General features: G+C 37.6%; 1 protein-coding gene across 2 annotated transcripts in view; it reads right to left on the bottom strand.

The window, feature by feature from the left end:
- The window catches only part of CUNH10orf67 (chromosome unknown C10orf67 homolog), a 132,287-nt gene that overhangs the window by 27,827 nt on the left and 88,371 nt on the right, over positions 1–16,089 (bottom strand). For both annotated transcript variants that reach the window (XM_033209221.1, XM_033209222.1), the window contains one exon: positions 8,628–8,715. In XM_033209221.1, coding sequence (XP_033065112.1) covers positions 8,628–8,715 — 88 coding nt within the window. The remainder of the gene's footprint in view (positions 1–8,627; positions 8,716–16,089) is intronic.

A 16,089-nucleotide genomic window follows, 5' to 3' on the forward strand; every position in this document is an offset into this window, starting at 1 on the left:
GTGCTATTATTACACATGTGAGCCACCATGCCTGGCCTTATTCTCCTCCTTTCTTTTTTTTTTTTTTTTTTTTGGTAATATAACCTCTAAGTTTTAGTTAGGTATTTGGCTGCATAGACACGGACCACCTTTCTCAGTCTCTCTTGCAATTGGATGCAGTTCTAGGTCTAGGATCAGACCTGTGGGACATAAGTAGAAGTGATATGTGCCATTTCTGGGTCATATCCTTAAGGATAAATATTCTTGCCCTGGACTTTCTCTTTCTGGAGAAAGTCTAGAACCCATGGACATGAAGTTGACCACCTTTATTTATGTGGGTGAATAAAATATCTTAGGAGATGTCAGAGCAGTAAGACTGAAGGAACCTGAGTATCACTTTATGGAGTATTGCTCCTCATGGGGCATCGTAATGCCTGGAGCCGCTTGCTTCTTCATTGTAACATGAATGAAGTAGCCTTCAATCTATTTAAGTCAGTGTAGTTTTTGTTGTTGCAATCACAGTAGCTTACCCATAGCAAGTGAACTTATCAGTACTCTATGACCAGCAATTCTGTTACGAGTATAAAACCTGGAAGAGCTCCTTTATCTGTGTATCAGGTGAAACTAGAAGAATGTTGAGAGCAATAATATTCATAATAGTAAAAAGTGTGGCCAGGCGCGGTGGCTCAAGCCTGTAATCCCAGCACTTTGGGAGGCCGAGATGGGCGGATCACGAGGTCAGGAGATCGAGACCAATCTGGCTAACATGGTGAAACCCCGTCTCTACTAAAAATACAAAAAACTAGCCGGGCGAGGTGGCGGGCGCCTGTAGTCCCAGCTACTCGGGAGGCTGAGGCAGGAGAATGGCGTGAACCCCGGAAGCGGAGCTTGCTGTGAGCCGAGATTGCGCCACTGCACTCCAGTCTGGGCGACAGAGCGAGACTCCGCCTCAAAAAAAAAAAAAAAAAAGTAAAAAGTGAGAACCATCGTAAGTGTTGATGAGCAGCAGAATGGGTAAATAAGTTGTGGTATATTCGTGTATTAGAATATTCGCAACGGGTGAATCACAACCACTAGCATCAGCATGAATGAATCTTAGAAGTATAATGTTGAGAAAATGGAGCAAAATCACAGAACAATGTACGCATTTTTCATTTACTTATTTTTTATTTCTAGAAAGCTTAAAAACCGGCAAAACTCAACAACATACTGCTTAGAAATACATGCACAAATGACAAAACTATGAAGAAAATTTTTTAAAAATTAGAGCAATGGTTCCCTCCAGGAGGGAATGAAGAGGAATGCAATTGGTGGGCTTCTGGGGCATGGTAATAATCTAGTTATGGCCTTGGTCTCGGGAACGCGGGCATTCATGTTATTATCATTCTTTAAATTGTGCATATGTATTTTCATTCATCCGTTTCTTATTCATGGGTTATTTAACAGTTTGAAAAACATGCATCCCAAAAAACATGAAACAACAAAATTTAGACTCGAGATAAAATAAACTCTTCTCTAATTAGACCTGACACCAAATTAAGAGATTAAGAAGGCTACTCCCGGATAAAAGAATAGGCTGAGAAAAAGGCTAGGATAAAGATATTTGCATAAAACATGAGAAAATTACTAACTATGCAATAATTAAGATAAATATTTGAGACAGCAAAGAATAGAGGTGAAATGGAGAGAATAGAACGGGAATGTAAAGCAATGTTCCCTGGCGTTTAGTTTGCCATAGTATACATAAAAACACATTATTCACACAGAACACTGGGTAAATCGACAAAGTTGCTCATGGGCTTAGACTATTGGATCAGAGCTTCAGGCTACTCTAGTAATGCCCTAAACCCTGCCACTTGGAGGACCAAGGAGAATCAATATCCCAGCATACCTGAAACCTCTTCAGGAAACTTTGAAAGAAGGTGCAAACCAGAAAAGTTTCCAAAAAATGTCAAGGAAAAGAACAAAAAGGATTACACGACATGAAAGAGAATGTGATTAACTATGGAGGACAGAAAAATAGGTATCCGACCCACAATAGTGTTTCTGAAAAAGAAACAAAAACAGATCCCTGATCCCACAACAGCAGTCATTAAAAGTGTACATAATGGGCACGGTGTCTTATACCTGTAATCCTAGCACTTTGGGAGGCTGAGGTGGGAGGATCACTTGAGGCCAGGAGTTCAAGACCAGCCTGAGCAACATAGTGAGACTTTGTCTCTACAAAATACAAAAAAATCAGCCAAGTGTGGTGGTGCACACCTGTAGTCCCAGCTACTCAGGAGGCTGAGGCAAGACAACCACTTGAGCTCAGAGGTTTGAGGTTACAGTGAGCTATGATCATGTCACTGCACTCCAGTCCGGGTGACAGAGGAAGACTCTGTCTCTAAAAGAAAAAGAAAAGTGTACATAAGAAATATGTCCGAGTTGAAGAAAAGGACTATCAGAGAGACCCATTTTATTCAAGAGAAATTAATAAATAATGTTTACTCATATCCTGATGACATCTTTTTAAATCTCAAGGTTAAAAAACACAACATACGAATTTCCAAAATGGGGAAGACAGGCTAATTAGCAACAAAAAATTAAACTGGCCTTAGTCAGGTCAAGACATTGCAAAGTGGATAGAATATTTTCTCCAGAACAAAAGGAAGAGATTCAAATTCATGGTCCCGTTTATAAGAAATAAATCAAACCTAAGAACTCAAGACCTGTGGAAGTCATGATTTTTAAAAAGTAGCCAGTGAGGTTAAACATAAACATATAAATGTAAGTATAAATAATTGCTATTCAGGTAGTTGGAGAGTTGAAAACAGAAAGTAATTAACCAAAAATACTTTCATGTGATAAAAAGAATAACATAATAATGATGTGGTTCTCTACAAAGAGTAAATTAACGAAGACTAGAAGGAAGGGGGAATATATGATGAAATTAGGGCTGAGACAAAGCTCAGAGAACAAAAACACATATACCTTCTTGTCTTGAAGAGTGTTTTAAGACTCAAAATTTACTTGGTTTTTGGTTTTGATAATTTCAGAAATGTAGTGAGTGGGTACTTGATTTTACCTTAAAGTTTACCATTACGATATAGGAAATAAAAGCAAGTAAAATGTGGTTCATATTACATGAGCCAGGAAACAAACAAACAAAAAGAGCAGGATGCCAGGAATATATCACACGTGTCACCTATGTTGATAAATGCATATAGTTTCGGTTTGCCTATTAATTGTAAATAAGTGAAGGTGAGATTTTAAAAACTAAAATCCAGTCATGTTATTATAAAGGAACACTTACACATGGTTGGTGGAAATGTAAATTAGTTCCACCATGGTGAAAAACAGTGTGGCGATTCCTCAAAGACCTAAAAACAGAACTACCATTTGACCCAGCAGTCCCATTACTGGGTATATACACAAAGGAATATAAATTGTTCTATCATAAAGACACATGCACGCATAAGTTCATTGCAGCACTATTCACAACAGCAAAGACATGGAATCAACTTAAATGCCCATCAATGATAGACTGGATAATGAAAATGTGGTACACACACACCATGGAATACTATGCAGCCATGTCAAAGAATGAGATCTTGTCCTCTGCAGGAACATGGATAGAGCTGGAGGCCATTATCCTTAGCAAAATAATGCAGGAACAGAAAACCAAATACTGCATGTCCTCTCTTATAAATGATGAAAGCTACATGATGAGAACACATGGACATACAGAGGGAAACAACAGACACTGAGGCCTACTAGAGGGTGGAGGATGGGAGGAGGAACAGGATCAGGAAAAACTACTAATGGGTTCCGGACTTAACACCTGGCTGAAGAAATAATCTGTACAACAAACCCCCATGACATACAACAAACCTGCACATGTACCTCTGAACTTCAAATATAAGTTAAGTAACGAGTTTCAAGTCAAGGCTAAAAAAAAGCAAAATAAGGCTGGGCATAGTGGCTCACGCCTGTAATCCCAGCACTTTGGAGGCTGAGGCAGGTGGATCACGAGGTCAAGAGATCAAGACCATCCTGGCCAACATGGTGAAACACCATCTCTACTAAAAATACAAAATGAGCTGGGCGTGGTGGTGCATGCCTCCCAGCTACTTGGGAGGCTGAAGCAGGTGAATTGCTTGAACCTGGGAGGTGGAGGTTGTGGTGAGCCGAGATGGCGCCATTGCATTCCAGCCTGGGCAACAAGAGCAAAATTCTGTCTCAAAAAAAAAAAAAAAAAAAAAAAAGCTGAAAAAATAAACAAATAAAAGAATTTACATTACCCAATTTCAAGATTTACTAGCTAGAAAGCTATGTTAATTAAGACAGTGTGATACTGGCAAAATGACTGACAAATAAACCAATGGAAAAGAATAGTGTGGTTAGAAACAGACTCATACATAGACAGTCAATTGATCTAGAAAAACGGAACTGGTGAAATTCAACAAAAAAAGATCAATATTATAAGAAATACACACAGTATGTGAGATGTCATCACAGACACAGAGAACACAATCTGCCACAGAAAAAATTAAGTTGTCTTCATTAAAATAAAAATATCTGACCTTCAAAAGACACCGTTCAGAAAATAGAAGGAAAAATTATAGACTGAGGAAAAAATGTTTGTAATACATAAATCTGACAAAGGACTTGTATTCAGAATATTTAACAAAATGCTACAACTCAGTAACAGTTAAAAACTGACAAAAGTGCAGGAATAGAGGAATGGGCAGTTATTTTTTAAATGAGAGTGGAGCCTCACTTTTGCAAGATGGAAAAGAGTTCTGGAATTTGGTTGAACAATTTGGATGTTTGTGACACTACTGAACTGTACATTTAAAAATGGCTGAAATGGCAAGTTTTCTGTTATGTGCATTTAGCCACGAGTTTTTAAAAAGTCTTAAGTAGATCCTTCAAAAAAGAAGACCTAAGAATGGTCAATCAGCACGTGAAAAGATGCTCAACGTCATTAATTAGGGAAATGCAAATTAAAATTACAATGAGATAACATTTTAAAATGGTTAAAATTTAAAAACTAACAATATTGGCCGGGCACTGCGGCTCACGCCTGTAATGGCAGCACTTAGGGAGGCCAAGGCGGATGGATCACGAGCAGGGGTTCAAGACCAGCGTGGTCAACATGGTGAAACCCGTCTCCACTAAAAATACAAAAATTAGTCTGGCATGGTGGTGGGTGCCTGTAATCACAGCTACTCAGGAGGCTGAGGCAGAGAATTGCTTGAACCTGGGAGGCAGAGGTTGCAGTGAGCCGAGATTGTGCCACTGCACTCCAGCCTGGTGACAGAGTGAGACTCTGTCTCAAAACAAAACAAAACAAAGAAACCTAATAATATCAAGTTGGTGGGGATGTGGAACAAGTGGAACTCTCAAAGATTGCTGGTGTGAGGGTAAAATGACGCAGTTACTTTGGAGTACTGGCAATTTTGTTGTTTATTTTTTGTAAAAATCTTTGGCTGGGCGTGGTGGCTCACACCTGTAATCCCAGCACTTTGGGAGGCCAAGGCGGTTGGATCCCTGAGGTCAGGAGTTTGAGATCAGCCTGGCCAACACGGTGAAACCCGTCTCTATTAAAAACACAAAAATTAGCCAGGCTTGGTGGCACATGCCTGTAATCCCAGCTACTCAGGAGGCTGAGGCAGGAGAATGGCTTAAACCCAGGAGGCGGAGGTTGCAGTGAGCCGAGATCATGCCATTGTACTCCAGCCTGGGTGACAGAGCAAGACTCTGTCTCAAAACAAAACAAAACAAAACAAAACAGAAAAACAACTTTTATTTTAGGTTTAGGGGGTACATGTGCAGATTTGTTACACAGGTAAATTGCGTGTCATGGGGGTTTGGTGTTCAGATTACTTTATTACCCAGGTAGTAAGCACAGTATCCAACAGGTAGTTTTTCAATCCTCACTCTCCTCCCACCTCCACCCTCAAGTAGGCCCCCATGTCTGTTGTTCCTTTCTTTGTGTCCATGTGGACTCAATGTTTAGCCCTCACTTATAAGTGAGAACATGTGGTATTTGGTTTTCTGCTTCTGTGTTAGTTCACTTAGAATAATGGCCTCTAGCTCCATTCATGTTGCTGCAAAGGACATGATTTTGTTCTTTTTTTATGGCTGCATTGTATTCCATGGTGTATATGTACCACATTTTCTTTGTCTGGTCTACCGTTGATAGGCATTTAGGTTGATTCCATGTCTTTGGCTATTGTGAATGGTGCAGCAACGAACATGTGCATGCATGCGTCTTTGTGGTTTCTTATGCAGTTAAACACACACACTTCCTGTGTCCTCACCATTCCACTCCTACCTGAGATATATTAAAACATACTTTCACAAGTAATTTGTAAGCAAATGTTTATAGCAGATTTTTTTTTTTTCATAACAGTCCTAACTGGAAAGAGCCCATTGGTCCAACAAGGCAAAATGAATAAACAAATCGTGGTTTATTCATGCAATAGAACGCTACTCAGCATTACAAAGGAACTTAAGAAGGAACAGCTGCCATGGGTACATGCAATAACACAGGTGAATCTTAAAAGCACTGTGCTGTGTAAAATGGGCCAGATATAAGTGAGTATAAACTGTATGAGTCCATCTACATAAATTTAAGAAAAGGCAAAACTAACCTATAGTGATAGAAATCAAAACAAAGCTTATTTGGTGTGGTGATGGGGGCAATGTATTATCTGCAAAGGGACATGAGGGAGCTTGAAGGGATGATGGAAATGTTCAATGCCTTGACTTACATGATGGTTACAAAGCAAAACTCTTCAAACGGTACACTTAATATTTGTGCATTTAATCATATGTAAAATATACCCCAATAGTAAGATCATACCAAACTTTTTCTTTCACAGCATTTATCCAAATCCGTAATTTAAATTCCGATATTTCCCTATTAATGCCTATCTTTTCCACACTGTAGGTCAGGCACTATCTAAGCTCTGCGGGTAAAATAGTTTATAAGATGGACCAGTCTGTCACCTCATGGAATTCACAGTCTGTGAATCTAAGAGCCATTTTTGTCTTGTTCACTGTGTTACACTCAGCATGTAGCTTGATGCTTAGTACCTATGTGTACTCAACAAATGTTCGTAGGGTGGATGAATGACTAGAGAGAGGGAACCAAGGGACAGTGTTAGTGGATCTAAAACTCACACATTCACTAGCTTACTCTTTCTCTCCCCTTCCCCATCAGTTTTTCTTAAGTATTTGAAAATCTGTATACACTCTGATGAGTATCTCATGTGTCAACATACTGTATGGATGTACACATGAAGATTCATAAACTTTGAATCCAGGAAAACAGTGGCACATGGATGGATTCTAGACCAGATGGAGCTCCACCCACCTCCACGGGAAGGTGAATTGCATGGCCACTTGAGGGCAGGGCCAAGATTGTTCTCAGGAAAAATACTGTATCTACTCATGTGCTTGAATTGGTATAATTTTGAGATTTAGAAGTCTGCTTCATAAAGCCTAGATAATTCAAATTTGGACTAGAAAATGTTACCAGCTAACAATCTTAAAAAAGCCTGATTTTGAGTGACACCATATTCTCCTGGATCCTCCAGTGTTTTATTTGCTTAACTGATTAAATTTCTAAAATGAGATTACTCCAACTAAAATTGTAACCTGCAAGTGAGAAGAGGAAAAACCAAGAAGGGAAAAACGACACTAAATATATTCTTATCTACGTAGATCAGTTCAGGAACATTTCAAATAAATCAAGTATTAAAATCCTCAGCAATGTTACTATATAAACTTAGTTACAAACAGGAATTAATTTAATATTATCTTGCAAGTGTACTTAAGTTATTTGATCTCCTGCAGCAACTTAAATTTAGAAAATGGTCTTAAAGTGACAAATGTTGAAAAAAAATTTTAGAAAGAAGATGATTTTAGATTGTATGCCTCTTGAAGCAAAAAAAAAAAAAAAAAAAAGAGCATATATTTATATATTTTATGTTTCTTAGGCCCTTCCCCACAAACCCGACTTGTTCTCAGACCACTTAGCATCATAGCAGGTTCTCAATAAAGTTTGTCTCATTTTGGTTTACTTACTAATTAAAATTTTCTGGATATATTTCTATACTGAGCATCATTTACCTTAACATTTAGAGCCCCCAGATGAAAACAGTGACTCAAATAGTTAAATAATAGCATAATACAGAATTGGGCTTTATCTATTACATGACCTCTAATGTGAAACTGAACGGCTTGGCACTAGGAACGGATTTTCCTATCTTCTTTTTTCCCTTTGGATGTCACTGGAAGCTTACACTCTGAGCTTTGATATTTCCCACTATTACATCCGTGGCCACAGGGGCAGACTAACAGATATGCTCCAGGCAAAATGAGTGTCCCCTCCTCTGAAATTTATACTTGCCCCTATTGTAGCTCAACCATATTGCGCTGTAGCAATTTGTTTACACATCTACCTCTCACACTGGACTGAGCTCTTTGGGTTCAGGCGCTTGGTGTCTTACACCTTCAGCATCTAGCAGTGACTGCCTTGTACTATCTCTACAGCCTGTAATGACAGGGGCTCGATAAACCTTAAACGAGAACAGAAAGAAACAGATAGGTATATTCAAAGAGACAAATAGCATCTAAACATTACATGCACTTACAATATAATTGAAGGATGTGTCAGCAAGCACTGCAAACTGACGAAACAGTGTATGCCTTGTAAACATCTCATTCTTAAGGACATGAAAGCTGAAATTTAAAAAATGATGAAACTTAAAATATATGTAAACCATAGGAGAAAGCAAATAAGCATTATGTTAATGAGGTAGGAAACTACATTAAAATTGTAAAATATTACCAAATAAAAGTTTTAAAATATGAGCATGAACGTACTACCTCTTTCATTTTTAAAACTACGTGTTGCCTGGGCAAAATGGTGAAACCCCACCTCTACAAACAATAAAAAAAAAATAACCAGTCATGGTGGTACATGCCTGTAGTCCCAGCAATTCAGAAGGCTGAGGTAGGAGGTTCACCTGATCCTGGGAGGTCAAGGCAGCAGTGAGCTGTGATTGCACCACTGCACTTCAGCCTGGGTGACAGAGTGAGACCCTGTCTGACAAAAAAACAGAACACACACACACACACACACACACACACACAAAACTTACATGTTTTTCAGCTCGGAAAAGGCAGAGAAATAATGGCAATGATCACCCCTGCTGCCTAGACTGTGATTTCAAAAAGCATTTCTCACTAAAATAATTCAGGGCATCTTTCAGAAATGACTGTTTCTAGACCTAAAGCAATAAATGCACAGAATGAACCTGGGACATTTTATTCTACCAGAATTCAACAAAGTCATCAAAGATTATGTCAAAAGAACACAGTAATCAGCTTGAAAGAGCTCCTGTTGACTTAGGATTGGAGAAATCACACATCAAAGATAATAAGAACTAGACTGTGTTGAAACATCACACGTATATTAGCTATTTGGGAAATTCTTAGCCTATCTTGATCACAAATGATGCTAAAATTAGGAGATTTGCTGTCAGGAAGACATATTCTGTACAGAAAGCAAGAGAATGGCTGGACAACCTTTAGCTAGAGTCCAGCAAGGAACAAAAATCACAGCATTTACTCACACAAAAGACTCTTTGAAGAGATTAGATGTGTGACATCCCTTCAGCCGCCTCAGTAGAGTGCAAAATAGAGATGAGATTATCTAGGAAAGATCTGAGAAGGAGCCTCCTGTCTAATGAAGTGACTTCCCATGACAAACATGGGAGACCCATAAGATTTTGAACATGTTATATCAGAAATAACACTGCCGGATTGCACTGAAAAGGACAGAGAAGGGAAATACATGCAAGAAGGTTATTGGATTCCCAAAATTCTACAGGCAGGAAACAGACTGATAAAACTACTCAGGGTCAAACATGTGCTACCTTTCTTTTTTTTTTTTTTTTTTTGAGACAGAGTCTTGCTCTGTCACCCAGGCTGTAGTGCAGGGGCATGATCTCAGCTCACTGCAAGCTCCCCATTCCGGGTTCATGCCATTCTCCTGCCTCAGCCTCCTAAGTAGCTAGGACTACAGGTGCCCACCACCACGCCCAGCTAATTTTTTGTATTCTTTTTAGTAGAGGTGGGGTTTCACCATGTTGGCCAGGATGGTCTTGATCTCCTGACCTCATGATCCACCTGCCTCAGCCTCCCAAAGTGTTGGGATTACAGGTGTGAGCCACCGCACCTGGCCAACATGTGCTACCTTTCATGAAAGAGGATATTTGACTCAGTAGTAGTGCTTTGGGCCCAGCAGGTGGAACCTTGAGTCACAGAGAATTAGCCCAGGCCTTGAACCCTAATGGCATTATGCTGAAACAATTTTAAAATTGTTTGGACTAGCGACTCAATTTTCCCCTTCTACTTTCTCCCCTTTCAAACAAGAATGTCTATAGCTATTATTGACATTTATGTCAATACAGTGCCTTTCCCACTATTGTATTTGGGAGCAAATAATCTATAATTTCACAAGTCTACATATGGAGAGAAATTTTGTCCCAGGATGAATTATAACCAGAGTCTTACCATACCTAATTTAGATGATGCAAACTGACACTTTTGAGGTTGATAACACCTAGACGAAATTTTGGACTTGAGTTGATGCTGTAATGGGTTGAGACTTTGGGGGATATTGGGATGTGGTAAATGCATTTTGCATGCAGGATAGGCATGATCGTTTGGGGGCCAGAAGGTTGACTGTAGCAGAGTGAACATTGCCCCCCATGAAAATATCTACTTTCTAATTCCTGGAAATTTTGAGTATGCTACCTAACATAGTAAAAAGAACTTTGTAGATGTGATAAGTTACAAATCTTGAGATAGAGTAATTATTCTAGATTATTTAGTGGGCCCAATGTAATCACAAGGGTTTTTTTAAAGAAGGAAGCAGGAGGATCAGAGTAGACAAGAATGAAGCAGAAATAATACATGGAACGATAATAGCTAAGAATGTTCCAAAATTCAGAAATGACATTGACCCATAGATTAAAGAGCTAGATCAGATAAATAGAAGGAACTATACCTAGAGACATCATAATAAAACTAATGATAACCAAAGATCAAGGGAAAAAATTTAAAGTACCCAGACATGAAAAAAAAAAAAAGCAACAAGACTTGACAGCTGACTTCTCAACAGCGACAATGAAGGCCAAAGTACTAACATTATTTTTTAAATTTTTTAAAATTTATTTACTCATTTTGAGATGGAGTCTAGTTCTGTTGCCCAGGCTGGAGCACAGTGGCGCGATCTCGGCTCACTGCAGCCTCTGCCTCCCAGATTCAAGTGATTCTCCTGCCTCAGGCTCTCGAGTAGCTGGGATTACAGGTGTCTGCCACCACGCTCAGCTAAGTTTTGTATTTTTAGTAGAGACAGGGTTTCACTGTGTTGGCCAGGGTGGTCTCGAACTCCTGACCTCATGATCTTCCCGCCTCAGCCTCCCAAAGTGCTGGGATTACAAGCATGAGCCACCACGCCCGGCCTACTGACATTATTAATGGGCTGAAAAAATAACTGCCAAGATAGAATTCAATACTTGGCAAAAACTTTCTTCAATAATGAAGGTAAAATAATGACATTTTCCTCTAAAGAAAAGCTGAGAGAATTATTTGCCAGCAAACCTGTATTAAAAATGAAGAAACAAAAAATGAAAGAGAGTTATTCAGGCAGCACGAAAATGATCCCAGATGAAAACATAATAAGCAGAAAACAATGAAAAGCCCAATAGAGAGTAAATGTGTGAGTAAATATAAATAAATACTGAGTTTGCCAAACAACAATAGCAACCTTTCATGGAGTTAAAAAAATAGAGAATTAAAATTAAAATGTAGGAGAAAATTAAAGGGAGTGAAAATAGTTTAAGGTTCTAGAATACTTGGGAGAGTGGTATCAATAGTAATTTCTAAAACACTGCAATAAGCTAAGAAAATTTTACAAAGGAGAAATTTCAAAAAAGGAAAATGAATAACAAATTAATAAAAGAAAATATGGAATAAGAAAGGTTGATTGGTTCAAAACAAGGCAAAAAAGAGAGAAGGAGAAATATAAAACAGGTCAGTCAAATAGAAAACAACTTGTTACGTAGTAAATACAAACCCAACCATAGTATTTTCACTAAAAGTAAATAAAGTATGCCGATTAAATAAAATAAAGCTGACAGATTAGGTTAAAAATCCAATTACATGCTGATTACAAGAAACACATTCAAATATAGAAATAAGATAGGCTGAAAGAAAAAAGTTGGAAAAAAATACACCATGTACTCTTAACTGATAGTTAAGCAGACATTAAGGTAAGGAGCATTACTAAAGATAAAAACATTTCATAATGATAAACATTACTGATAACTTCACAAGATGAGATTAGAATCTAAATTGTGGGTACTCAACAACTAAGATGTAAACTATGTAAAGCAAAAATGGACAGATTAAATTAAGAAATAGATACATCTATAATTATGGTAGAAAATTTAATACTTCTATCTTAATACTTGGATATAATGACAACAAATTAATAATTATGTAAAAGATAGAAACAACAAAATTAATAGGTTGACCTCATTGAAATATGTAGAACTCTGCACCCATCAATGATAACATTTTTCATTCTTTTCAAGAATAAAAACGTTTTAAAAACTTGGCCATAAGTTGAGTCATAAAACAAACATGAAGACATTTTAACAGATTAAAATTACTCAGAGTAAGTACTCTGAGCACAAGAGAATTAAACTGGAAATATAACTAGCAAATCTTCAACTTACTGGAAATAAAACATATTACTTCCTTTTTTTCTTGAGAAAAGGTCTCACTCTGTCACCCAGGCTAGAGCGCAGTGGCATGAACAGGGCTTACTGCAGCCTTGACCTCGTCGTGGGTCTAAGCACTCTTCCTGCCTCAGCCTCCCATGTAGCTGGGACCACAGGCGCATGCCACGACACCCAGCTAATTGTTTTATTTTTTGTAGAGATGGGTTTCACTTTGTTGCCCAGGCTGGTCTCAAACTGCTGAGCTCAAGCAATCCTTCTGCCTTGGTCTCTCAAAGTGCTGGGATTACAGGCATGAGCCACTGTGCCCAGCCCGTATTACTTCTAAATTACCCATGGATCAAAGAAGAAATCAAAATGAATTTAGAAAATATTTTGTTTGAGTGATAATAAACATATTATATGTCACAACTTGTGGGAGGTAGCTCAAACAATACTTAGAAGAAAATATGTAGTGTTAAATGCATATATTCAAAGAAAAGAAGTCTGAAAAATCAATGATCTAGGCTTCCTTTCTGAAATCTAGTAAAAAGACAGCAAATAAAACATTAAAAAGTAGAAGGAAACAAGATAAAAGCAAAAGTCAATTACTCTATCAAAAAACCATCAGAGCTAATAAATGAATTCAGTAAAGTTACAGGATACAAAATAAACATACAAAAATCAATTGTGTTTCTATATACCAACAATGAGCTATCCAAAAAGAAATTTTTAAAAAATTCCATTTATAATAGCATCAAAAAATAAAGTACCTGGGTATAAATTTAACCAACGAGGTAAAAGATCTGTATCTTGAAAACTATAAAGCGCTGAAGAAAGAAGTTAGATACAAATAAATAAAATGGTATCTTGTATTCATGAATTAAAATAAGTAATATTGTCAAGATGTCTATACTACCCAAAGTAATCTACAGATTAAATGCAATTGCTACCAAAATTGCAATGGCAGTTTTCACAGAAGTAGGAAAAATAATCCTAAAATTTTATGGAACCATAAAAGACCCCAAATAGCCAAAGCACTTTTGAGTAAAAAGAACAAAGCTGGAGGCAGCTCACTTCCTGATTTGAAACTATGTTACACAGCTATAGTAATCAAAATGTGATTGTACTGACATGAAAACAGACACTTAGACCAATGGAACAGAATAGAGAGCTCAGAAATAAGCTCATGTATATATGGCCAACTAATTTTTGACAAGAGTGACAAGTATACACAATGGGGGAAAGGATAATCTCTTCAATAAATGATGTTGAAGAAACAGGATATCTACATGCAAAAGGATGAAATTAGACCCCTGTATTACACAGTACACAAAAATTAACTCAAAATGGATGAAAGGCCTAAACGTAAGTCCTGAAACCATAAAATTCTTAGAAGAAAACATAGGAGAAAAAGCTTTTTCACGTTGGCCCTTGGCAATGATTTTTTGAATATGATACCAGGTGCACAAGCAACGAAAACGAAAATGAATAAGTAGGATTATTTCAAACTATAAAGCTTCCTCACAGCAAAAAACCAACAACATGGAAAGGCAACTTAAGGAATGGAAGAAAACATTTGCAAGCCATACATCTGATAAGGGGTTAATATCCAAAATATACAAGAAACTCAGTTTAACAGCAAGAAAACAACCCGATTTTAAAATGGACAAAGGAACTGAATAGACATTTCCCCAAAGAAGACACACAAATGGCCAAGTATATGAAAAATTGCTCAATATCAGTCATCATCAGAAAAATGCAAATCAACACCACAATAAGATATCACCTCACTCCTGTTGGAATGGCTATTACCAGAAAGACAAAAGATAACGAGTGATGGTGAGGATGTGGAGAAAAGGGGACCCTTGCACACTGTTGATGGGAATGTAAATAGTTCAGCCACTGTGAAAATCAGTCTGAGATTTCTCAAAGAACTTAAAATAGAGCTACTCTTTGATCCAGCAACTCCACTGCTGAGTATATACCCAAAGGAGTAGAAATTGTCCTACCATAAGGACACATGCACATGTATGTTCATTGCAGCACTGTTCACAATAGCAAAGATATGAAATCAACTTAGATGCCCATCAGTGGTAAACTGGATTAAAAAATATGGTACATATACACAATGGAATACTGCACAGTCATAAAAAAGAAGAAATCATGTCCTTTGCAGCAATGTGGATGGAGCTGGAGGCCATTAACCTAAACGAACTAACACAGGAACAGAAAACCAAACACCCCATGTTCACACTTATAAGTGGGGGCAAAACAATGAGTACACATAGACACAAAGATGGGAGCAGACATCAGAGCCTACTTGAGGGTGGAGGTTTGGAAGGGAGTGAGGATTGAAACACTACCTATCAGGTACTATGCTGATTACCTGGGTGACAAAATTATCTGTACACTGAATCCCTACGACATGCAAGTTACCCATGTAACAAACCTGCACACATACCCCCTGACCTAAAAGAAAAGTTAGAAAGGAAAAAAAGTTTTTTAATTAAAATTAAAATTTTAAAAAGTCAATGAAAAGACATATGAGAAAAGTTCAGCAAAGGCAATTATTTCTTTGAAATAAATAACACAAAATTGATAACTCCCAACAGACTAAGAAAAAAGGAGAAATACACAAATTCTCGGGAATGAAACACAAATATCAGGAATGAAAAAGGGACATCACCAGATCTTACAGATACAGTCATGCACTGCATAATGATGTTCAGTCAAAGACGGACTGAATATACAATGGTGGTCCCACAAGATTATAATGGAGCTGAAAAGTTCTCACTGCCTAGTAACATCCTGACAATCCCGACCCTGTGTAGGCCTATACTAGTGTATGTGTTTGTATCTTAGTTTTTAACAAAAAAGTTTAAAAAGTAAAAAATAAAATAAAAAAATTTAAACACAGACAAAAGCTTAAAGAATAAGAATATAAAGGAAAAAATTATACATATATATTTGAGACAGGGTCTCACTCTGTCACTCAGGTTGGAGTGCAAGGCATGATCCCAACTTACTGCAGCCTCAACCTCCTGGGCTCAAGTGATCCTCCCACCTGTCAGGCTGCCACGTAGCTGGGACTACAGGTGTGCACCAGCACGTGAAAAAATAATCTTATATAGCTGTACAATATGTTTGTGTTTAAAGCTGTGTTATTACATAAGTCAAAAAGTTTTAAAAATTAGAAAGTTTATAAAGTAAAAAAATTACAGTAAGCTAAGGCTAATTGGTTATTAAATATATATATATATATTTTGTAAATCTAGTGTAGCCTGGGTGTCTAGTGTTTACAAAATCTACAGTAGTGTAT

Source organism: Trachypithecus francoisi, unplaced genomic scaffold (assembly GCF_009764315.1).
Source record: "Trachypithecus francoisi isolate TF-2019V2 unplaced genomic scaffold, Tfra_2.0 Lachesis_group9, whole genome shotgun sequence".
NCBI lineage: Eukaryota > Metazoa > Chordata > Mammalia > Primates > Cercopithecidae > Trachypithecus > Trachypithecus francoisi.